The sequence below is a fragment of the Zalophus californianus genome, chromosome 1 (genome assembly GCF_009762305.2).
Source record: "Zalophus californianus isolate mZalCal1 chromosome 1, mZalCal1.pri.v2, whole genome shotgun sequence".
Lineage (NCBI taxonomy): Eukaryota > Metazoa > Chordata > Mammalia > Carnivora > Otariidae > Zalophus > Zalophus californianus.
The window spans coordinates 83,930,780-83,955,032 of NC_045595.1; the positions used below are offsets into that span (position 1 = coordinate 83,930,780).

The 24,253-nt window shown below is 39.5% G+C and overlaps 2 protein-coding genes across 3 annotated transcripts in view; one reads left to right on the plus strand and one right to left on the minus strand.

The window, feature by feature from the left end:
* Positions 1–228: 228 nt before the first annotated feature.
* Positions 229–19,372, minus strand: LOC113915822 (atherin-like). Its single transcript, XM_035727824.1, has 4 exons — positions 19,263–19,372; positions 18,548–19,053; positions 1,727–1,783; positions 229–775 (listed from the first exon to the last, which is right to left on the minus strand). The coding sequence occupies exons 1-3, from the start codon at positions 19,370–19,372 to the stop codon at positions 1,731–1,733; spliced, it is 669 nt and encodes a 222-aa protein (XP_035583717.1). The 3' UTR covers positions 229–775; positions 1,727–1,730.
* Positions 19,201–24,253, plus strand: part of SATB1 (SATB homeobox 1) — a 98,762-nt gene continuing 93,709 nt past the window's right edge. The window contains exons 1-2 of one of the 2 annotated variants that reach the window (XM_027584547.2): positions 19,201–19,378; positions 19,707–20,742. The gene's annotated coding sequence lies outside the window, so the exon portion shown is untranslated. The remainder of the gene's footprint in view (positions 19,379–19,706; positions 20,743–24,253) is intronic. The other variant, XM_027584548.2, reaches the window with a different exon arrangement.

Below are 24,253 nucleotides of genomic sequence, written 5' to 3' on the forward strand. Positions count from 1 at the left end.
TACATTCAAAGATAACCCTTTATTCCTTGTTCATAGTGTATGTATTCCTACTCTGTGCCTTTGTTTTGTTTCACTCATTTATTTATTCACTGTCTTAGTCCACTCAGGCTACTATAACAAAACACCACACCTGGGCGGCTTAAACAACAGACATGTATTTTTCACAGTTCTGGAGGCTGGGAAGTCCAAGATCAAGGTACCAGTAGATTCAGTTCTTGGTGAGGGCCCTCTTCTTGGCTTGCAGATGGCTGCCTTCTCACTGTATCATCACATGGTGGAGAGAGAAAGCGCTGGTGTCTCCTCCTCTTCTTCTAAGGGCACTAATTCCATGATGGAGCTCCGCCCTCAAGACCTCATATAAACCTAATTACCTCCCAAAGGTCCAACCTCCCAAAGGCCCCACCTCCTAGGAGGTGGGATTTCAGCATATGAATTTTCGGGGGACACAGACATGACATAACATCCATAACATTCATGGATTCATTCACTCAATCAATGCTTCATTGTTTTATCAAAACTTCCCCTCTTCATTGACACATAATTGGCAAATAAAAATTGTAAAGACTTAAGGTTTATAGTGTTATTTTTTTTTTTATATACTTACTTCATGAAACATTTTTTTTAAAGACCAACACAACTGACCCTGTCAAATGCTCTCATGGAGTTTATGGTACAAGGGAAGAGAGAAAAAAATTTACCCTTTTCATTCACAGAGTGCTTCAGGGTTTCCAAAGAGATCTCATATGCAAGCTCCCCTTTGATCTTCTCCAGACCCCTGAAAGACCAATGGGGCAGAGGTTATTTTAACATTTCACAGATAAAGAAATTGAAGGTCAGGGAGTAGTTCAACCAAGGTATTGCCAATCCAGGTCTTCTCAGTCCCAGATTACTGTTTTTTCCACCCAATCACGCTACTTCAGTTTTGGTTCACTGTATCCCCTCTCTCACTGCTGCCCAAATTGTACCTCTTCTTTAAAGCCTAATCAGTCACCACCTCCTCCATGAAGCCTTCCATGATAACCCTAGTTAAAATAATTTCTCCTTCTAATAAACGAAGACAATACTTTGTCTTTCTACTGGCATTAAATATATATATTATATATATATATAGGTTTTATATATATGTATATATAAAACCTCTCTTTTTAGATCCCAATCTCCATGCGAATAGGATCACTCTCCTTTTTGTCTCCCACAGCACTCAGCTCTCAGCGTATAGCTCTAAGAAATGAGAAAAGAATGAAGGTTGGAGAGATGAAAATTCCACCTATTTTCTGAGTCAACAGTTCTATTCATTAGATAATCAATGAAGAATAATATATTTGAAGATGAAAGCAGAGTTCTCTGTTATCTCTTTATTTTCTATCTCCATAAGTAGGGGTAGGGAGGACTAGCACTCATGAAGTGATTGCTGGGTGTCAGGTGTTTTCCTGTTCTAAAATTTTGCCTTCATAGCCTAACAGATAAACACTATTGCTCCTATTTTCAAGGGGAGATCCTGAAGCCCGGAATTGTTTAGAAATTTCACCAAATTCAGACACTGATTACATGTTAGAGAGGGGACCATACCCAATTCCATTCAACCTCATGTGGCAATATGAACACATGAAATCACCTCCAGTTATACTATGACAATAATAAATTGTCCAGCATTTATCTACATAAGAAATTAATTCATTGTATAGTAATAATCTTGAGGTCATCCTTTAGTAACATAATCTCTCACCTTATTATCGACTTGTCATTGATTCACCATTTGCTGGCTGAGTCTTTTGATCCATTTCTGCAAAAGGGGAAAGGAATTTCACTATTACCATGTGACCAGTCATCACTAATTGTGAAATGCTGGCCTGTGACTTAGTGAATCTGTCTTAAGTGGTATTGTGTTCTAACAGAACATGCCTATTAGGAGAGAGAGTGGGAAAGGTTTGTGGTAAATCCTGGAACAAAGTGGGGGTGGGGAAGACAAATCCAGAGATAGATCCAGTTCCATGAATAACCCCAAAAGAAATGATAACTTTAGCAACAATGTAAAGCTCAGACATTAAAGCAATTTGTTAGACATTTACCATATCATAGAGCTGAGAATTCTTAGAGAGTTTAACCAAAGGACATTGCCAATGAACACTGCAGGGCCTTGACAGAGACAGGTAAAAGACAGACAGCATTCAGGAAACAGCTAACTCACCTAGAGGGGTTCAGCCCTGGGTTCTGCAGCCCAAGTCTTACAAGAGCAGAGACCTGCAACATCCTGAAAACCAGACAGACACATCAAAGGTGACTGTTCTCACAAATGTATGAAATACCTATCTGCATCCTTTCCTCTAATAGGTACTGCAATATTCTACCTGACAAGCACCTGTTAATTTTTAATTGGCAAGTGTTATTGCAAGGTCTTATCATTTCATTAGCCATTAAGAGAGCTAACAGTAGCTTGGCATCCAACAGATTTTTTGTTTGTTTGTTTACAATTTCATTGAAACTATTTTAAGGGAAGAGGAAATTCTATAAAAATCTTTTGAACTTTTTGGATCTGCCAGGTGTAAAAAAGTTTCAAAACACATTTTCAGGCCCCCTGGGGTGTTCAATTCAGAAAAATTAAGTTACAACAAATGTCCTATTTCATAAACAGCTTTCTATTGTTACTCAAACTGTCAGATCAGGGAGCTGGTAAAAAGTCATTCATCCAGAAAAGAGTAAAACTTGGGGAAATAGAAAATATTTTCTCTAGTTTACCAATGATAATGTTAGTATCATATTGGCTTCAATGGGCAGTTTCAATCACTCTTGTCCTCAAGATAAAATAAAAAACCTATCAGATATTTGATTATCACTGCTTCTCGGAAAGAGTTCAGAAGTGGCCCCTCAGCCAATGGTTCTTGGTTCCTAGACAGCTCTGCATTGGGCAATTCAGAATAAGGACAAGGATCTATATATAGAAACAAAACTTGTTGCTAATGTGTGTGCCTATCAGAGGACTGGCAGGCGGGAATTGTCATTTTGTCTGGTCACTCAGGGTCTAAAATGATGAGGTTTCTTTGTAAAATAACAATTCTAGATCATGCTTACATATTTAACTTTCAGACACTGTTCTAAATACATTTTAAGCATATTTAATCCTCACAGTCACCCTATAAGTACTATAATTACCCTCATTTTACATCATAAGCTTAGAAACTTAGAAACAAAAGTTCAACAACCTGCCCAAGGTCACACACCTAGGAAGTGGTGACACAGGCAGTCTGGCTCCAGAGCCTGGGTTCTTACCCAATATACTCTCCTGCTTTTTTATGTATAGTTAGTGGTATTTTATATATGAAGCACAATGATTGAAATACATATATATATACATATATACATATAGATGTGTGCATGTGTATGAAACACACATTACTAAAATTTTGAGAAAGTGAAAAATGAAAGAAGAGAAAAAGGAAGAAGTGCTACTAACTTCATATAATTGTCATTAGCCTTTGGGGATATTTGATTTCAATCATATTTATATGCATTTTTTTTATTTGTTGTAGTTCTAGGATTTTGATTTTTTTCTCTTCATATTATATCAGAAGTATTTCCTATGTTGCTAAAAGTGTTCATGATGCTCATTTTTAATACCTATGTAATAATATTACATAGACTGGGTATATTAGTTACTTGACAAGTCTCCAGTTGCTAGCAATTTAGGTTGTTTCCAACAGCCCAGGGCAGGTTCAAGTGCAGGCTGTGGAGCCAGAAAGACTGGTTCAAATGTTTCTCTACTCACTAGCTACATAATCTTGAGCAAGCTACTTGACCTCTCAATGTTTTAGTTTTCTCATCTGCAAAATGAGGATATTAGTAGTAACTACTTCCACCTACTTGGGTTTTTGGGAGGATTAACTGCATTAATTGAAGTAAAGCACTTAAAACATTGTCTGCACAGTTATTAGTATCATGAGTAAGTCTGTAGTAAACATCTTTATACGTAAAAAAATTCACACCAAAACTTATTTCCTTAATAGATATTCCCAGACATAAGATTACTGGATCAAAAGATATGAATCTTTTTTGTCCTAATATCTGATTTACATTGCCAAAGTGTTTCCAAAAAGTATAATACAGATTTATATGCCACCAGTTATGTAAGAAGAAACTACTTGCTAGTGTACTTTGCTGATTTTGAGTATTAACATTAAATTTTCTATTGCTTTGCCTTCCAGTTCATCAATCTGTTCTTCAGCTGTTTCTAGTTTGCTCTTAAACCCATCCATTGAGTTTTTAATTTAGGTCAGTTTATTTCTCAGTTCCAGAATTTCCATTTGATTTTTATCATAGTTACCAATAATATGCCCAAATTCCCTATCTTCTCATCTAATTTTGTTAATTTATTAATCACAGATATTTTAAAGTCTATTATCTAATCTATAGGTATGGCTAGTAATTTTATTGCCAGACCCTGTGTATGAAAAATTGCAGAGATAATTTGAGCCTCTGGGTGATCACATCTTTGTCAAGTGGGGTTTGACCTTAGCTTCTACCTGTTAGAACTACCTCTTTTGGATTCCCTGCTCTCTGGGTTCTCTGCTTCTCAAATCCTCTCTCTGCCCTGAATCTCTGTGATGCTTTTAAAACAAACATTTGCTAGATTTTATCCAGGTTTTCCACTTTCACTCAGAGGATAAGTTGATCTAAATGAAAATAATCCATAACAGCTGGGGATGTAAATCCTTGACATTAATTTTAAAATAATTGATTAAACCTAAATACAGCTTATTTTTGTTTTAGTGTATATTCAATTGATTATTAGTAAGGCTGAATGTTTTTATTTGTTTGCAAATGTGTTATATTTCATCTTTTGTGAAATGTGATTTTAGTCTTATCTTACATATTGGCTAGATTCTCTTCTATTCTTATCTCTTGTATTAGTTCTTAGCTGTGGCGTTTGTATGAGCTTCTGTTAATAATATGATTATTGACCCTTTTGTTATGTTCAAATAATTGTACCTTGCCTGTTGTTTTCTTTATTGCTGTCTTAATATAACCAAATCTATTTTATCTTTACTTTTGCAATTTGTTATATTATAACAAGCCTATAAAAACAAATCCCTTTAGTCTTCCTACAGTTTAAGTTTTACTATTTTATCTTTTTTGCTCTTTTAGGTGTATCATGAGTATATGAATCTATTTTTTCCAGTTAATCAGTCCATATATTGTAAAATATTTTCCCTTGCCATTGATTTGTGTTCTGACATTATCAAATATTCCTTTATATATAAAATATGATTTATTTTGACCACATATTTTGCCTTATTAATTTATTTTGGTGCCAGTATCACATGGTTTTAATTATTATAACTTTATAATATATTTTAATATTTGATAAGACTAGTCTGTCCTCATTACTTTTCTTTCTCAGAATTGATTTCTACTATTCTTGCCTACTTTCTTTTCCAGATTTATGTCAAAATCAAGTTCCTCTCACCATTACTTTAAAATGTAAAAAACAAAAGAGACATTATTATTAGATTTCCCATTAAGTCTATACTTTGGAAAGAATTAACAATATCTATCTATCTATCTATCTATCTATCTATTTATTTATTTCAGAGAGGAGTTGCAGGGGCAGAGGGAGAGAGAATTTCAAGCAGACTCCCCACTGAGTGCAAAGCCTGACTCAGGGCTCGATCTCACGACCCTGAGATCATGACGTGATCATTACCTGAGCAGAAACCAAGAGTAAGAAACTTAACTTCTAAGTGCCACCCAGGAGCCCCAAGAATTTTAAAATGTTATTTTTTACACCAGAAACCAATCTTTTGATTAATTTAATATTTTTATAGCTCTCAAAAAGTTTCATTTAGATAGGTAACATATTTCTGTTTAAACTCAGAGTTTTATATATTTTATTGCTCTTGTAAAATAAGTATCTCTTAGAGGTTTATGTTTAAGCTAATCATTGCTAATATGCAGAAACACTACTGATTTATGTTAATAGTCATATGTCTGCCAATATTTTACTAATTTATTAAGTCTATTCACATTTTTGTTCACTTTTTTGGGTTTTCAAGCTATAAAAATATTTTTCCATTCATAATGATAATGTATATTTTTTCACTCTTTATAGGTCTTCTTTCTTTATTATTTTTTAAAAAAAGATTTTATTTATTTGAGAGAGAGAGAGAGCACGAGCAGGGCAGTGAGGGCAGAGGGAGAGGGAAAGGCAGACTCCTTATTGGGCGAGGAGCCCAACTCAGGGCTCAATCCGGGGACACCAGGACCATGACCTGAGCTGAAGGCAGATGTTTTACTGACTGAGCCACCCAGCTGCCCCAAACTCTTCTTTCTTTAGTATGTTATATTGATAAGGGCTTTAAAATAATGTTTAATAACATTATTGTGACAGAACCATTATACCAACTTCTACCCCATCCCTGTTTTTAAACATGTATATTTCTAGTATTTTACATTAATTTTAATATTGACTATTAGTTAAAAATATTTATTATCATGCTAAAAATAGTTTCTTTTTTTTTTTAAGATTTTATTTATTTATTCGACGGAGAGAGACAGCGAGAGCAGGAACACAAGCAGGGGGAGTGGGAGAGGGAGAAGCAGTCTTTTTGAGATTCTTCCCTTCTACCCTCCCCCACTCCCCCTCCCCCCCACGATGTCTCTCTCCTCTCTCAAATAAATAAATCTTTAAATAAATAAATAAATATAAAGCAACAACTTCTAATGCTTTTGTTTTCTCCATCTCCTTTTTCCACATTGTGGTTATTAATTACAGACTCTTTTTTTAAAATTAAAAAAAAAAACCTCCTTTTAGGATTATTTTATTGGAAACTTTGCTCCCTTAGTAAAGAAAAACATCTAGTCATTAACATCAATTCTTAATTCACTTCCATTTTCCCCTGTATTTTATTCATTTATTACTTCATCTTGACCCTCAGTGCTTAGTTAGCACTAAGCTTTTTTCCTGGTACTTCCTATTCTTGATTTTTTTAATATATCTGACCATTTAGTGATCTAGATGATATCTCTGCAATTTTTACAGAAAGTACTCTTAGTTGTTATACTTCTGACACCTTCCCGATTTAAAAATGTTCTTCTGTTGCTTTTATGTATGAGCCAATAACCAGGTAGGCATAAAACTTATTGCTCTTAAGGAGTTTACATTCTAAGTTAGACCTCCATAATTTGTCTATCCAATTTCCTCTTACCCTTTTAACTTTTATTCATTTTCTTTGGATATTTAGATTAGTTATGAAGTTTTTCTTCTGTATCCCTAATTTCTATTTCTGCAAAACAGAAATTTCACCTACTGAATTTTTCATTTAGTCACAATCTATTCTTATTTTTACCTGTTCTTGTTTAATTAAAAACAATATAGTCCCTCCTGCTATATTGTTATAATTGCATTCCTAAAAAGCCTCATATTATCAGAAGGTTATTATAAAAACAATTATTTCAAGGAGAAAAGGGGCTAGGGATAAGTAGTTTCAAATGCACAATAATAAGATAATTTTACTACTGTAATTTCAATAATAAATGTGTTTTTATATTTCTAAATGTTTTTAACTCAAATTGTAACTAATAAATTGGTCTATCAAAACAAGTAAATATGATTCTCAACATTACCAATCAAGTAATGTAAGACTTACAACGTAAAGTAAAAACCAGATCTTAGACAATGGGTTACTAGGACCATAAAATAAATATATTACAGTTTGCAACTCTCCAAGTAAAGAAAAAACTATAACACCAACTGATCAACCAGCCATTCAAACAAATCTATTCCAAAATTTTATGGAATAACTGCATGTCTACATATATAACTGTAGTTCTAAATATGCCATCATGTTAAAACTAATAATAGCAAGTATAATGCAAATGATGTATCTTAATGTATCCATGATGTTATCTCCAATTCCATCTATAAAACCACAGGAAGTGGGAGAAATGATTGAATTTGCATATGGAAACAACCAGTTTCTGGTATCCTTCATGTGTTGGAATATGTTTATTGCTCCATTTCCAAAAACTGCAAGGAGACCCAAGAAAGTGGGAGCCCAAGAGAAGAAGACCCCAGGTCTTCAATGAACTTCCACAAAATTCCCGGTTTCCTGTAAGCTTGCAGAGTCAGTTTCTAGCATTTACAATATATTTCAAGTCACTGGTGCACAAGGCCCAAGAAGCCATCAAAGGGAAGTCTTACATTTGACTATTAAAATGCAGAAAAGCAATTCTGGCCAGGAACAACTTTCACTCTGCTAGCATAGAAAACTGCCAGGGTATGTCCACTCTGCTAGCATAGGAAACTCCCAAAGTGTGTCGAGGCCAGCAATATAGAAGGCCACAGGAGCATGTTAGAGAGCAAACTGGAATTAATGAAGTAGCCTCTTCATTCCTTCCACTCTCTAGAATATACTTATTTCCTGTATTTTTATTGTTGATTCATAAAATTCTTTTTCAGGTGGTTCTAAGTCCTTTAAAAAAAGTAATTTGCCAGAAGAATGTTCATATAGCGCAACTCATTTGTGTCTTCCCAGAAGTTCCCCAAGTTGGAATCTTAAAATATGCATATTGGGATGAAAAAAACAGCTTAAAAACAGTTTTGTTAAATGTCTGTTTTTTTTAATTCAATGAATGATTTTAAAAATTAGCTTCATTGTTTTTTAATTTACCATCTGTTAACTCAATAAATATGAGTTCTTAAAGTTAACCTAATTGTCTTGGAATTTGCTGTTTTTGAAGCTGATTAAAATTATTTAAATTAATTTATTGTATATCCAGACTAGAATAAAGCATGTCTGCATTTGACTAGATCTTGGCTAATAATTTACAATGAACGTGCCCATTTTTAAAATGGACTAATTTTGTTTATGGCCCTTAATATATATCAGTCAACTGGTAGAGATGTAGAGATGCTGTTATTAGATACTCAAAGGGATAGTATATCAATACACCAAAACTAGTAGCCATTAAAAAGTGACCAAGTACAAACTTCTATCAACTCTGCCTTTTGTCTAATAAAGAGGAAATGAGGAGAGAATATCAACTGGAATGCTATTTTTCACCCTACATTCCCACGGATAAAAGGAGTTGCTATGTTTTTTTAAGTCTCATCCTGCCTCTGGTCCTAGTTTCTTAGACTAAGGGTGGTCACTGGATCCAAGCGAGCCAATCAGACTCATCCCTAAGAATTGTGAAGACAGAAAGATGGGCCTTTCTCTGGGTGGCTTGACTGAAACATCCATGGTTCAAGAACAACTGGCAATCATGATCTGCTATGTAACGGAGGAGAAGTAACTGTATTGCCAAAAGAAAGACAGAGAAAAAATACGGAGAGAGAGGACTGACTGGGTTCCCTGTAGCACCTCAATACATCTATTCCTGAAGCTCCACTGCACCCTTGACTTTGGATTCCACTAGAAGCTCCAGTTGTGCTTTTCGCTTTTCACTTAAGCTCACAGAGTCAGCTTCTATCACTTACCACCTACAAGTCAAAAGAACTTGAACTAATGCACTGGAGAGAAAATCCCACTGGTAGTAATAATTATTTAATCATGGGTTTTTTAGGCTTTACTCATCCCCCTGCTTTCCTTCAGATGAGAAGTTCTTAATTTTAACATGTAATTTAGCTAGTCTTTCTTTTATGGTTATTGCTTTTATGGCTTATCTAAGAAACTTTTTGTCTATCTCCAAGTGATGTTTTTCCTCTAAAACTTTATGGTTTTAATTGTACATTTAGATCTATAATCCACTGGCAGCGAATTTTTGTGTATGGTTTGAGGTAGGAATCAAGGTTTTTTTTGTTTGTTTTCTGTATGGACATCTAGTTATCCTAGCACCATTTGTTGAAAACACTTTCTTTTGTGTATTGGGTTTGGTGGAGGGGAAAGTTGGGGGGGGCGTCATCCGAAGCCATCTGAAACTAATGACTCAATACTAAATGCTGAGGCAGACTTATTAACTTTATTAATGAGTTTAGGAAAATAATAGTAACTTCTTCACTTAAAAGAATGAGTTAATAATTCGTTCATCGGAATTCACTTCTTCCATAAACTTGCATGTAATATACCTAAAATATATCTCAAGACTAATAGTCAAATCTGTTTTCTGTTCCGTGCTGTTGCCAGCTTACCCCCTTTCCATTGTCTATATAATGTGCACCCATTATGTTCCAAATATTAAAAGAAGCCAGGCATACTGAGATCCAGGCTAGGACTATATCTATTAGATAGAACAAACTACATATGTCCAAGAACACTAAACAAATAAAACTGATAACCAAGTCAAAGCAGGATTCAACTGCTGGTCCTATCTGTTTGTCCCTCTTCTATGTATCATACCTGGAACTTTTACTGCCCTTTCAATGTATAAATCAGCTTCCCAGTTGTCTCAGGAAGATCCAAAAGAAATAATGTTATTATATATTTGTGATCTTGAAATCCATTGATTCCCAATGCGTAAGTCACAGATGACCTGCATACAAATCATCTTCATGGCACACGTAGAAAATATTTAATATTGACCAAAAACTCTGGGGTAAATGTATGAGGCAACTGGCTCAGGAACTCTGAGCATCCTAAGCCCTTCCCAGGCTCTCATGAGTCATCTTCAAGGCTGAAAGCTTCAATACCGTGGCACACTTGTTATCCTTTTGTACCATAGCACCTGGCTTATTCTAATCTAAGTACTTCTAAAAAATGTACAGTGGTGGATGGAAAATTTATAGGTTTGGCTAATAAGTATTCCCTATTTCTGGAATAATTATCCCTAATTTATTTTGGAGAACAATACCTCCCCCATTCCCAGCCTACACAATTTGGGGAGGGTGGCTGCACACTTACATCCAAGGTGGGCATTTGCCCCAAGGCTGGTGAATTAAAGAACCATAGCCCTTGACAAGGGTTATAAATGCCTGCATGAGTACATGATACAACTTGATACAGTCACAATCAGGTGAAGTTCTTTTGCTGGAAACTTTAGAAAGAGGAGTGTTCTTTTGTTGGAGTTTCTATATCAGAAGAATAGAAGCTTGGAGGGACTAGCTTACTATAGTAAAGGGAAAACTAGACTAAGACTGAAGTTAAAGCAGAAGTTGACACAGAAGAAAGCAGAAACAAGAGATGGTGACATTATCTGAGCAGATAGACCTAATTATGCCTAAAGCACTCCTTACACTGTATTTCCAACTTAAGTGTGTGTGTGTGTGTGTGTGTGTGTGTGTGTGTGTTCAAGGATAAAAAGTGAAACAAAACTTTCATTTATGATTCGGATTTCTGCCCCTTTCAACCCAAGTTTCCCAAATCCATATGGATCACTGGATCCCGGCTTTATTTCTACCAAATCTGAATTTATGGACATGGAGCCAAGGAATCTGCATTTTAAATAAGCATTTTTATTTAATTCCTATACACGGTAAAGTTTGAGATCTACCAGTATGTGGGGAATTAGGGGTGAAAAGAACTAACATTCCCCACCCTGATGTTTGTTGACATCAACAAGAGAGTTGGTTAGTCATAGAATCAGAACTAGAGGCCAGTTCTCCTCTTTTCTTCCTGGTGACTTATTTCCCCAAGGTCATGCTCTATTACTTTTTTTCCTACTCCAACACATTTTCATCTAAATTGTAAACATTTACTAATGGCAGGTTCTACGTTTGGGCAGCATTCATAGCATATAAAAATAGGAGGTGCTTCAACAATTTTGAGATAAATGTTACTAGCGAATATGTTCTGGACTTGGCAAACATTTCCACAAAAGTTATAGAAGACAGAAAGCATTCCACTGTGTGTGTAGCTGTTTTAATAGAAAAATAATTTCTTCCAAAATCTTTCAGTAAAAAATAAATATTCCAGAAATATAGGCCATAATTATTCTCTGGCTTTGAGTCCCCTTGGCACACCAGCAAGTCACCCAGGGGGTACTTGTTTCTTTTTACCCCACTTACATCCAGTCAATTCACTTTCTCTTCTTGTTTACATCCCAGGATTTCCTCTCTATTAGAATAACAATGACAACATTAACAAAAGAAAACACAGTTTAGTCTTTATTGACTACTAACTGTGTTGAAGTGCTGGCATTTGCTAACTCCAGGAGTTGAGTACCATGATCCCCACCAAATGGATGAGGAAGTTGAGGCAGGAAACTAAGAGACTTGCCCAAGGTCATGCTAGTGACTAGTTGAACCTAGATTAGAATCCAGATGGTTTGACACCTAAGGCTGCTTTGCCTATACATATAAATTTTGTCTCTGTATTTTTTCTCTGAAGATCACTTAAAATATTATAATCTGCTCGTGCTGCTTCTTTGTATTCAAAACTCATGGAACACATAAAATGGGTGGGTTTTATTGTCCATAAATTATACCTCAAGAAAGTTGAATTAAAAAATTACAATGTGTAGAGCCAAATTGCTAAGAATTTAAAGACTTGATTGTCCAATGAATTGAGTGGCTTTAAGAATATGGATGTGCCCCTGTATATATAATATATACTATACAGAGTTTGGCCTTCACTAAAAATATGCATAAGCTACACAAAAGGGTGTAGTGTAGTTTTACAAAGCCTGGGAATACAGACTTTTAGGGCTTGCTACAAGAATCACGTGTTTAGCTGGCATTCCTTTACAGGGTAGGATCAGTAAGCTTAGTTCTAGATAATATTCTGATGCTAGGCTTATCTTTATATCCTACGCTACAGGATTTATGCATTTTAAAAACCAATAATATTTATCACAGAGAAAAAAAATTACAAATGATCAATATAAGATCATCGTGCTCTTGAGAAACTTGTCTAACAAAGGAAGCATATGGCATAAGGAGTGCTTCAAAAAATGTGCCCTCCTTCTAAAACTTTAGCTTTTTTTCTCTGCCATTCATTAGCTCTTCAAATATTTATCAGGTGCCCCCTATATACGTGGAAAGTTGTATACTATAAAGGGCTTTGCATCATCCCTCAAATGATATTATATTATGGAGTGGCAATTACAGCCTCCCATCCCAGGCTCCAGACTTTTCTTGTCCACTTTGCTACCAGAGAAATCTATTTTTTTTTTTTTAAGATTTTATTTATTTATTCATGAAAGACAGTCAGAGAGAGAGAGAGAGAGAGAGAGAGGCAGAGGGAGAAGCAGGCTCCCAAGAAGCAGGGAGCCCGATGCGGGACTCGATCCAGGACCCTGGGATCATGACCTGAGCCGAAGGCAGACGCTTAACCATCTGAGCCACCCAGGCGCCCCGAAATCTATTTTTTTTAAGATTTTTATTTTTAAGCAATCTCTACGCCCAACATGGGCCTCGAACCCACAACCCCAAGATCAAGAGTCATGTGCTTCACCAACTGAGCCAGCCGGGTGCCCTCAGAGTGATCTTTCTAAAGATTTCGGTTGGTGTTACTTCCATCCTTACAATCTTTAATGACTCCCTATCTTATACAGTAGGAGACATTTCACTAGTGGTCTTTACGCTGATTTTGATCTGTAGACATGTTTTCTCCTCACGTGAGTACTTTAAGATGTGGGTAAATCCTCAACATTTAATATTTCAATTTTTCATATGAAATCAAATTAGGAACTTCTCTTTAACAACTGGAAGACCAGGGGCAGCTGGGTGGCTCAGTCAGTTAAGCCCGCCTCTTGATTTCGGCTCAGGTCATGATCTCAGGGTCCTGGGATGGAGACCTGTGGGGGCAGGGGCTCCCTGCTCAGTGGGGAGTCTGCTTGAGGATTCTCTCTCCCTCTCCCTCTGTCCCTCTGCCCTTCCCCCACTCTCTAAAATAAATAAATCTTAAAAAACAAAAACAAAAAGTAACCTCAATTGGAAGACCTGACATTCAGCATCATTGGACAGGGAATATACTCTCCAGATTGCCACAGTCTCCACCACTGCTTATGGTCTCAACTTGGTCTGCTTTGTTCACTTGTTTCCATGCTTGGCCCAGAATAGACAAAAGAGTTTGCAATTCGATGGATGGGATATAGCTTGTCCGCAAGGTTCTTCTCAAATTGTAGTTGCTTGATTTCATCCTTCCCAAAGATCTCATGTTGCAGCCACACTGAGTTCCTGCTAGTTCCCTAAACAGCAAGCTTGGTCATCCCAGTGCCTTACTCACATTGGTCTCTCTGCTTGAAATGTCTTTTTTTTTTTTAAGATTTTATTTATTTATTTGACAGAGAGAGACAGTGAGAGAGGGAACACAAGCAGGGGGAGTGGGGAGAGGGAGAAGCAGGCCTCCCACGGAGCAGGGAGCCAGACGCGGGGCTCGATCTCAGGACCCCCAGTTCATGACCTGAGCCGAAGGCAGACGCTTAACGACTGAGCCACCCAGGCGCCCCTTGAAATATCTTCTATCTTCCTTTTCTGCCCAGAAGAGTCTCACTTATCCTTAGTACTTAGTTCAATTCCTCTATGAACTTTCCTAAATCCTTCCAGAGTTATTTGCTTCTTTCCAAGTGCTCCCATAGCACTTTGTGCTTCTATTAGCATTGCAGTGGCTTTTCTTTCTGTGTGCCCAGTTGGAAAATATGTTTCTTGAAAAGATGAACTCTTAATCATCTCCATATACGCAGTCCTTAATAGAGTATCTGGCATCAATGAGTGAGTATTTATTGAATGAACAAAAAGATGGATAAGTGAATGAATGAATACTTCCAAGAGACTTTTTTAATTGTGTTGTAAAATTCTGATGTTTAAAATAAGGGAAGTAACTATTCAAGACAAAATTTCAAAATTTGATAATGATCATGACATCTTCAGATAACACTTTTTTTCCCCCAGATAACAAGTCTCAAAAGTTCCTGTTCATGTTACCCTTTCTCAGAAAACAAGTCTTGAAAAAATAAAATACATATAATATGAGGAAATACATAAAAAGTGGCTTAAAATTGATAGGCCCCCGCAATTTGGGGAGAAGGGGTGGGATTGTCACGCTGCATTCAAAGAGAGAATAGATGGTGAAAAAAGTCACAGCATGCATGTCTCCCTATAATTTGGTGGCCTCTCCAGCAGTGTTTACTCTGGAGAATGAAACATTTAGGCCACAAAGGAGCAGGGTGGGATCATTTAGCTAGAGTATCAGTGCACAAGGGTTACTAAGAGTGTGTTAGTCCTTAAAAGCTGTGCACCGGGAGCTCTCTACTTTGGGGCACAAGGTAGGCTGCATTATCTGGCCTCATTGTGATGATTCTATGGAGCCATGCAACTAGTATTGGCCAATTAGTTGTGAGCCTAAATGATGTGTGTCACTTCTGGCCATAGAATTTAAATGCCAGCCTGACACCCTCTGAATGATCTTTATTTTTCCATAACAACATGAAACATTCAAGATGGCAACTGTTCTATCAGCCTGGGACCTTGCATGAGGAGACATGGAACAGACCAGCTGACTTGCAACGCACTCAGCACGACCAAGGAAACAACTTTTGTCATTGTAGATCACTAAACATTGGAATTGTTTGTTATTTTGGCATAAGAGAGCCTCTCCTAATATAACAGATTTGGTCTGTTTGGCAGAACTAGGACTAATGGTTGAAAGTTTTAGGGTTTATAGGATTTAGGAGTTTTAGGGTTGAAAGTTTTAGGAAAGTCTGCATCAATTTTGTTCAATTTGAAAAAATGTAATAAAGTATACAAAGATGGAATGAACTACTTAGGATATTCCTCATTTATACACACAATATACATTGAATTTTACCCTGTGGTAACTATTCTGTAGATAAAATCTCTGCCTTTATGTCGGTAAGTGGTGAGGTCCCCTTCACTCAAGGTGTTTGCCTTGATAGCCCCTAAAGGTTTGACTTGACAAATTAACTTCAAAAATACATTCCAACCAGGAACTACAGGATGTCTATTTCCTCTGATCTAAAAAAGAAAAAATCTATTTGCTCAAATACTCTTTTGATTGCATCCATTTACGGATCCATTGAGTGTATTTTCACATTTTGATGTCATCTTGCCACCAAACAAATTCCTTGAAGGCCAGTACTGTTTTATCCCTCCTTTGCATCTTTCTCACACTATTTAGTAGGCAGTTATTTGTTGTCTATTGTCCTAGGAAAATAATCAGCTTTTGACACTAGTTATTATTATTGACCATTTGATATGTTTCATATTTACTTGTCTTTCAACCATTTAAATTAGATTTGGACTTGTTAAAAAAATCTAGGAGCAGAAATATATTACCCCTAATAATTTTCAGACAAAATACCTTTTTCTTTTGGGAAAAAAAAAGGCTTATCCTAGGACTATTGAATTTGTGGCCAATTACAATATTTCATTAACATCTTAATTCAGTAAGTATTTAATGTATTCCTACTATGTGCCAAGGGGCAAGGTTTACAAAAGAGTTTATCAAGTTATGTTACTTAATGCACTGTACGCATCATTACATAATTCTGTGTTATAATAGAGCCTGTGAGCTCTCTGTTCAAGACTATTTAGGGGGAAAAAAGCAAATTCAAAAGGTCAGGGCAAAATGTTCCTTTGGTTTAATGCAGGGGAGCATATCACACTTTAGATTCGGGGGACTTAGCTGATAACTTTGGGAAATAAATGAGTATGTAAGAGTGTGTAAGGGAAAAAAATCTTTTTTTTTTTTTTTTTTTTTTTGTATTTCAATTTCTGTTAAGCTTCACTTCAGCCTTTCAGAATTGGAGAATCAGCTGCCTGGTATAAGAAATTGCTAATAAGGAGTAATTAAAGGACTGAGAATTTATTCTTTCCATTCCAAAAATGATGTCATTCCCAGATGGAGATATTGATACTAGTTAGGCAATTCAGCATTTTGGTAAATTAAGGCAGGAGATTTGGTGTCTCTTGGGTCCTATGTATGGAGAAAGTGGTCCAGAGGGAAAACTTGTGTTTTGTTTTTGCCCATGGCATTTATACCTTTTTGCTTTGCTTTACAGAACCAGGAGTTGAGGGAGCACCTGCATCTTAGAAACAAGGTAATTCTCTAAAATAACACTAATTCATAAACTTTTTATATTCTTATGTCTTTGGAATTGCTGCCTTCACATAAAATGACAATTAACTGAAAAAGATGGACATTTCAGTGAATCCAGTATCACTGATAGGAGAGAACTGGCATATCAGAAAGCAGCATGAATACATGCGCTATTCTCCTTTATTTAGAAAAAGCACACAAAAATACAGCACAGTTGATGTGCTGTTACCAGGACTTGAAAGGAGAATCAACCACTGTGTAAAAGATAAAATAAGACTGCACGAATATGAGGATTTTCCCGGCGTGCTTTATTCATAGACATCTGACAGAAGAGGACCTAACAGAGCTTTTAGGAAAAACTGAATTCTCAGCCCACAGTCACTTTCCAGGAACTTCACTGCAAACAGTGCTCCGCGCTGGCGGGATGGAGATCTTAGCAATCTCCCTCCTGCTTCCATAGTTTCCTTCTCTCTAAATACAATTATGTATGGGGACTTAATGAGAGAGCAAGCCTTGTGTGAAAGGAACTCAAGAAAGTGCAGCTTCTAAAAATACACCGAGGCGGCTCTACAGTCCTTATTGTTACAAACTGACGTTTTGCAGTTCAAGCTAGGAACCTAACAACTACACACACACACACACACACACACACACGCGCGCGCGCGCGAAGAAAAAAGTAGACTGTTTTTCCTTTCTGCAATCCCCTTAACTTTGAGTAAACAGTAGTAATTTTCTGTTGTCATACTCAATGCAAATTTCCCCAAGACGACACGACACGACACAAAAGACCTGTTAGCTTCCTACCAGCGGGGTGGGGGTGGGGGTGGAGGATGGCAGGAGGAGAGGGGCAAAGTTGATGGAGTTCTCATTTCTCCTTAGCCTGAGGTCCTGAACCTCCAAGTCACTCTGCTGTTGCAGAGGTTTTTGGGTTTCATTCACCTTCTGGAAGGTTCCCTTGCCCCTCTCCTCCGCCACCCCCTGTCATTAAATTCTCATCACTTGCCCCCTTTGCTTCCAGCTTTTTGGAGAAATTGGACCTCAGTTCAGGGTCTCTTCCCAGCGGATTTTAAAGAAGTACAGTTGCCGATGGGAGGATACATATTAAACAAATGGGCAGGGGCGCGGGGGTGGGGGTCTGCAAGAGGGTCCCCCTCCTTATCCTTCCACCACGTGCTCCTCAGTTGGGGTGCAGCACTCATGGATGGGTGCTGAGAGGGGCGAGGGTTAGGATGGAGGGAGATGGGCAGAGCTGGCTGTAAGGGAAGGAGGCCCCCTAGGAGAGATCGTCTCGACCGAACATTGACTACAGAAAAAAATTGGCCCACATGCCCCTAGTGGGGAGCGATACACCCCACGCGGGCTGGGTTTTTTGGGGGGGGGTGCGTAGGGCTCTCTCACCTGACTTCCTCCTCCGCTGGCACACACACTACAATCACCCGCTTCTCTCCCCCCCTCAAAAAAAAAGCCCAGCCAAACAACGAACAACAAGAGGAAGCCGCAGGCGGCAAGAGGAGGGGTGCGCGTGGTGGGGGCCCGGGAGAGGTGAGGGGGCAGGGTTGGCGGGCGTCGAGAACCGCGCCGCACACCCCGTGGCGTACTCCCAGGGCGCCCACACTTACCCCTAGCGGCTGAGGGTCCGGTCTTCGGCGCCAATCCCAGCGCGCGCCTCTCGCCCGCCCTAGTCCCTCCGGCCCGCCGCCCCCCACACCCCGGCCGGCGCGCTGGGAGGGAGCTTGGGAGCGGCGCGCGGCTGCGGCGGCGGCGGCGGCGGCGGCGACAGCGGCTCGGGCTCGGCTCGGCTCGGGCTCCAGCGCGCTCAGTGTAGCCGGCGACCGCCGAGGCTTCCACCGCCAGGGGGAGAAGCCGGGGCGGGGCGCTAGGGAGGCGGGCCGGGGCCCTCACCGCCCCGCCGGCCAGCCCGCGTCGCACAAGCTCGGGAGCGGCGGCGACGCGGGGTCCGCCGAGCCCCCGGGCGCAGCGTGCCGGGCCGAAGGAGCCGCGGCTGGATGCGCGCCCCGGGGAGCTGCGGGTTCCCGCGGGGGGCGCCCCGGACGCTCCGGTGCGCCTCCAGACTGCGGGCGCGGCGACCGCCGAGCCGAGAGCAGCTCCCGCCGGCCCCTTCCCCCTCCCGCCCCCGCCGCCGCCCCCTCCCCCTCCCCCCCGTTAACATCTCCTCCCTCCCCCCCTTCCTTCGCTCGGCCCCGCGCGCTCGCTAGCTCGCTCCTCGCCTCGCTCTCCCCTTTAAACGCCCACTTCGGATGGGGGAAAGAAGACAACTTGAAGTCAAGTTGCCATTAACTTCCGTGGCAGCCGCAGCTCCGGCGGCGGCTGCACAAGAGGCAGAAGCCGCTGCCTCGGAAGTCCGACGCCGGCGCGCCCGCCCGGGGAGCTGTTCCTGGTCGCGGGCCCGCACTCGACAGCCACCGCCGCCCCCCAACGCCCATGCCTGAGTGAGTTCTGCTCCTTTGCCTCTCCCCCCCCAATTCTTGCTCTTTCATTTCTCTCTCTCTCTTTTTTCGGAATCGATCCAAACTTCTCTGTAGCACCCACCCACGGCGCCCCTTGTTGGGGCGGCGCGGCTCCCCTCTCGTGGCCGTCCGGCGGCAAGGGTCTTCCGAGCCCCCTCTCTCGTGCGCAGCCGAACCCGGGAGGGGTGGGCCGGTAGAGCGTGGGAGAGCACCCGGAATGGGGGACTTGGAGATGCCATTCATTCTCTCTCAGGGTGTGGGCACCCTAACACACCTGCCTGACAGACCCTGGCTGAACAAACTCCTTCAGGTCGTCAGTATGACCCCTCTTGGAAGAGAAAAGGGGAACCGAAAAGACCGAAGGAAGCAAACGGGAAAAGGGAAAGAAAGCCTCTCTGTGCGCCCCGAAGCTGGGCTGGCAGAAAGGTGCCCGGCGGAGTAGGCTGGGGGAGTGGAAACGTTCCCCGCCGGATCGCAAGTAAGCTCAGCATCCTTCCCCGGTCCATCTCCTCCTTCCTCCGCCCCCCCGCCCCGCGCGCCTGGTTGGAGCGGCGGAGGAGAGGGGCCTAGGAAGTTAGTGGCAACTTCTCCATCCCGGGAACACTCGGGCGCCCGGGCGCTCAAGTTGGAGCCGGGATTTTGAAAGCCGCGGCACTACGCATTTCGAGCCCTCGCTGGCGGTAGTGAGGTCGGTCCTGAAGGGGCTCCTGGAGTGAATGTAGGTTTGGAGTAGGGCTGGAGGCAGGAAGAGGTGCTGCTCTACTAGCAGGACCGAGACATCACAGGTGCGGCCTCGGGGTCCGCACCGTGTCTCCCTCCTGCGGTCCCGACCCGAGCGTGGCGGCCTTCTCGGAGCGCTTCTCTGCGGAGGTTCCCGGGGCGGCGGAGCGTGGTTTTGGGCAACCACGATAAGAGGCACAAAGCAGGCAGGTGGCAGGTACGGGGAGTGACACGGGTGTACCGGGTAAGTGCACTGAGCAGGACTCTTGGGATGACCCCAGAAGACGAAGAGGGGCTCAGGTCTCTTGATGGAGGTCTTGGCTCGGACCTCCACTGGGGCGTTGCAAATCTTACTTACTAGTGTCAACCACAGGATCGCCTCTCAAAGTGCCCTGGTTGGCAACTTTGACCTCTGTGCCCTTCCTCGGCGAACTTTCCTTCGCGGCATTCCAGATTTCCAGGCAAATGTTCTAAGACTTGGACTCTACAACGGTTGTATAAGAGACGGGGAAAACAGAAAGACGTCCGGTTCTCAGGAGAAAACCATTCTACCCGGACTGGCTGGGGTTCCCTGCTTACATCCTTGGAGGCCAGGGGACCTGACTTTTCCAGAAGACAGAGGAGGGGTAAGAAATGAGTGAAAGGCGACTGGTCGGTGTCAGGTTTTGTCCTAAGCAGTCTCTAAAAATCTACAGTGTTTGTGCTACTGAGGAAGTAACTCGTGCAGTTGAAACTTTATTGAAATTTACACCCTATCTGAAGTGGATTTTTCTGAGGTGTCAAGACTGTAAGATTATTCTATAGTAAAACGTACCTGCAAAAGCAAACAATAACAACAACAACAAAAACTGTACTTTAAGACTGGAAAAAGCCAAGGTTGAGGTGTTCGCTCTAAAAACCTTTAATCTGCTGTGGGGTACTAATGCTTTGATTTAGCAGCGGTCCTTTATTTCTATTGCATATTATTTTAGTAGAACAGTAGTACATTCATATACTGGCTCCTCCAGTCTGCTGGCAAACATTAGCATTCAAGCTTACATTTTTGACAAATGTGCAGACAGGAATAGCATGAATAGGCATCTTAAATATTAACAACCTAAGCATCTGTTGTGAAACAAATTTAATATATTTACTCTGTTTTTCTCACATTGTTAGAAAAGGTTATAATAAGTGCATAATTTCAACTTTAGTTAGCAGAAGTAACTGGCTGTATCTTTCACTACCTCTCCAAGTGTTTAACACAGTCACCAGACATAATACTTTAATTAACTTGGTTAGGCACATTATTAAATACACTTTAGACCATGTGTATACTATGTAAAATGTAACAGTAGCAAAATATGTATCCTATTTGTGCACATTTTAAGTGACTGCATTTTATAAATACACCAGGCATGTTTATTCTTCATCTCCATTTGATACTTACTACTTCATAGTTTTTCTAATGAAAACAATATTTTAAATGTAGAGTTGTTCAGTCATATCTAACACATAACATGTAAACAGTAGCTATAAAATACAAAGCATTGTTAAATTTAACTATGGCTACATGTAACAAGATTATACAAGAGAAACAAAAATCACTGCTCAATTTTGTACTCCTTTCTAGATAATGAATACAAAAGATGGATGAAAAAAGAATAGATAGGGATTTCCCTCCTAAAGTAACTGGTGCCTTAAAATGTGTGTGGGGTGGGGGTGGGGAGAGCAAGGGGGAGAAGGGGGAAGAAAAGAGATAGAGAAAGAAGACCTAAAGAACTTCCAAAAGTCTGAATAGTTATTTCCAGAATCAATGCATTCCTCATTTTCCCACAAGCTGAAATATGTAATAAATAATAGTTCTTTGTATGTAAAAGTATTCACAAGGCATGCCTTTTGTTTAGTTGTTGTAATAAATTAATATATTCTTTGGTTGATAACCTACAAAAGTAGTTCTTTTGTCTCCCAGCATCTTAAACAAGAACAACAACAAAATGAGTATTGGTTTATTTCTGCAGACAAGTCTGTTGCCAGCTATATGAACTTGTGACTGAATAAGCTATGGTATGCTGAGTGATGGTTAAGAAAGACTACATTAAATTAGATAAGACTGAAATATCTGAAGGCGGTTTTCAATTATTTTTTCATGTGACAGGTTTGGATTGTAAATTAGGCCTAAAAGGTCAGGTGACAGGCACCTGTTCCTCATTATTGTAAAAATCTTTTGGTTACAAACACTATTAAGCTAAACACAACCTGGATATACAGCAGGGACTCTATAAAGCACTCTAGTGGTTTTTCATCTCCTCTGTAAATTTCCAAGAGGGCCATACATTGATATGCCCTTTACACAAACAAATCATTTCTTCTAAGACTTGTTGTGTTGGATGACTCTTATATTAGTACTTGGGGTTGATGAAGTATATAAAATAAATGCATATGACTGACTCAATCTTCAGACCATGTCTAGACATGTTATCGAATGCAAAAATATTTTTAAGCCCCTCTTTTTCCTTTACAGTCCACTGTTAAATTATCAGAATTTGTCCACATTTTAAATAAAAACCTCCTCAAATTGCCTTCTGTCTTTTTTAGATGAGTTCCCATTTTAAATAATGTCATGAAAGATTTTGCTAAATACTTGTGTATAAGGAAAAAATTAGTTGCTCTATATACCGTCAGAGCTTTGTGGTATATAGAAAATGGGAAGAAACCCACATTTTACATGAATTCTGTTAGGAAGGGTGTCATCATTTGATCTTCAAACTTGCCACTTCTCTCAGGAGAGTTCAGTAATATTTCTACTAGAATTAGAGAGTGTGATTTGATTTTTATGAATGGTTTACTTTTAGATTTTTCAGACAGCAGAATAAGCATACATATTGAATGGACCTAAGTAGCACAAGGTTGTGAAATATTAAAGGTGCCAGTTGCTTTTAATTGGCAAAGGAGGAAGATTTTTGAGTAAATTCAGTAACTCAGATTATTAAATTCTATATTTAAATATGTACTTTGTTTTAGTTTTGTATAGTTTATGCTTATTATATTTAGTATTCATTTTTAGCATTTGTGATCAGATTATAGAATAGTCATTACTCTTGCTTTTCAAATTGATTTGGTTTTCAAACTCCAGAACTCTGGGATGATTTTAACAAATTGGTTTACATTTTGACAGAACAGAGTTAAGTTAATTAATAGATCAGGCACGAAAAATCATCCACGGTAGGGTGTATTTTCTGGTAAAATGAAAGTTATGTTTCAGCATGATGAGCATCAGGCTTCAGTAATCTGTTCCTCGTGTGGAATGAACACTTCCTACTTCGAGCTAGCAGACACCTACTGTTTATTTACGCTGCATTAAACTGACAGCTCAGCAATCAGAGGAAAAATATTACTTACCTTCCTGAAGTAAATACCAGTTTATAGGTTAGTGCATGTATTTATATTCCTGTCACCACTAAATAACGGCTCTGTCTCCATTTTAATATCTACCTGTACTATAATCCAGGGCTTCAGACTCTTCCTGGTTGGGGGTAGGGGTCGAGAGGAGTTTTTCTTACCATTTACCAATGGCAAAACTTTAAAGAAGAGTAATATGATCTTATTTCTGTCGTGTGAGAACCAGTCGAAAGAAATGCTATGCACTTTTACTATACATTCCTCCACTGTAACAGCAAAACCCCCAAAGAGGCTGCATGCCACTTAAAATAGTCATCTTAGAGCCTCACCTCAGGACAAATAGGTTCAAACACACTGAAGTGTGTGTTTGCTAAATTAACTTTCTGCAAAGTTCCAAATAGATTACTTAAATTATCTTATTACTTAGGGAATAACTTTGATAAAGGGTGGTACCTTCAAGTCTTAGATGGAATGTTTCAGTTGTTAATGGAGATCTGCTAACATGAGTACAAAGAGGCTGATCGATCGATCGATTGATTGATACTGTTAGCTTTCCTCTGAAAATATTCTCATCCCCTCTGTCTCCTTGTTAATCTGCCAACCTTAAGAGAGATTTCAACTTTCTTATAAGAATAATACTAAATGCATTTATTGTTTTCTTTTTAAATTAAAAGTCCCTTCTTTTCCAGGACCCCTGGAAACATCAAAATACTGTCAAAGTTGAATTCTAAAACTTAGGATTAACTTGAGAAAATGCTT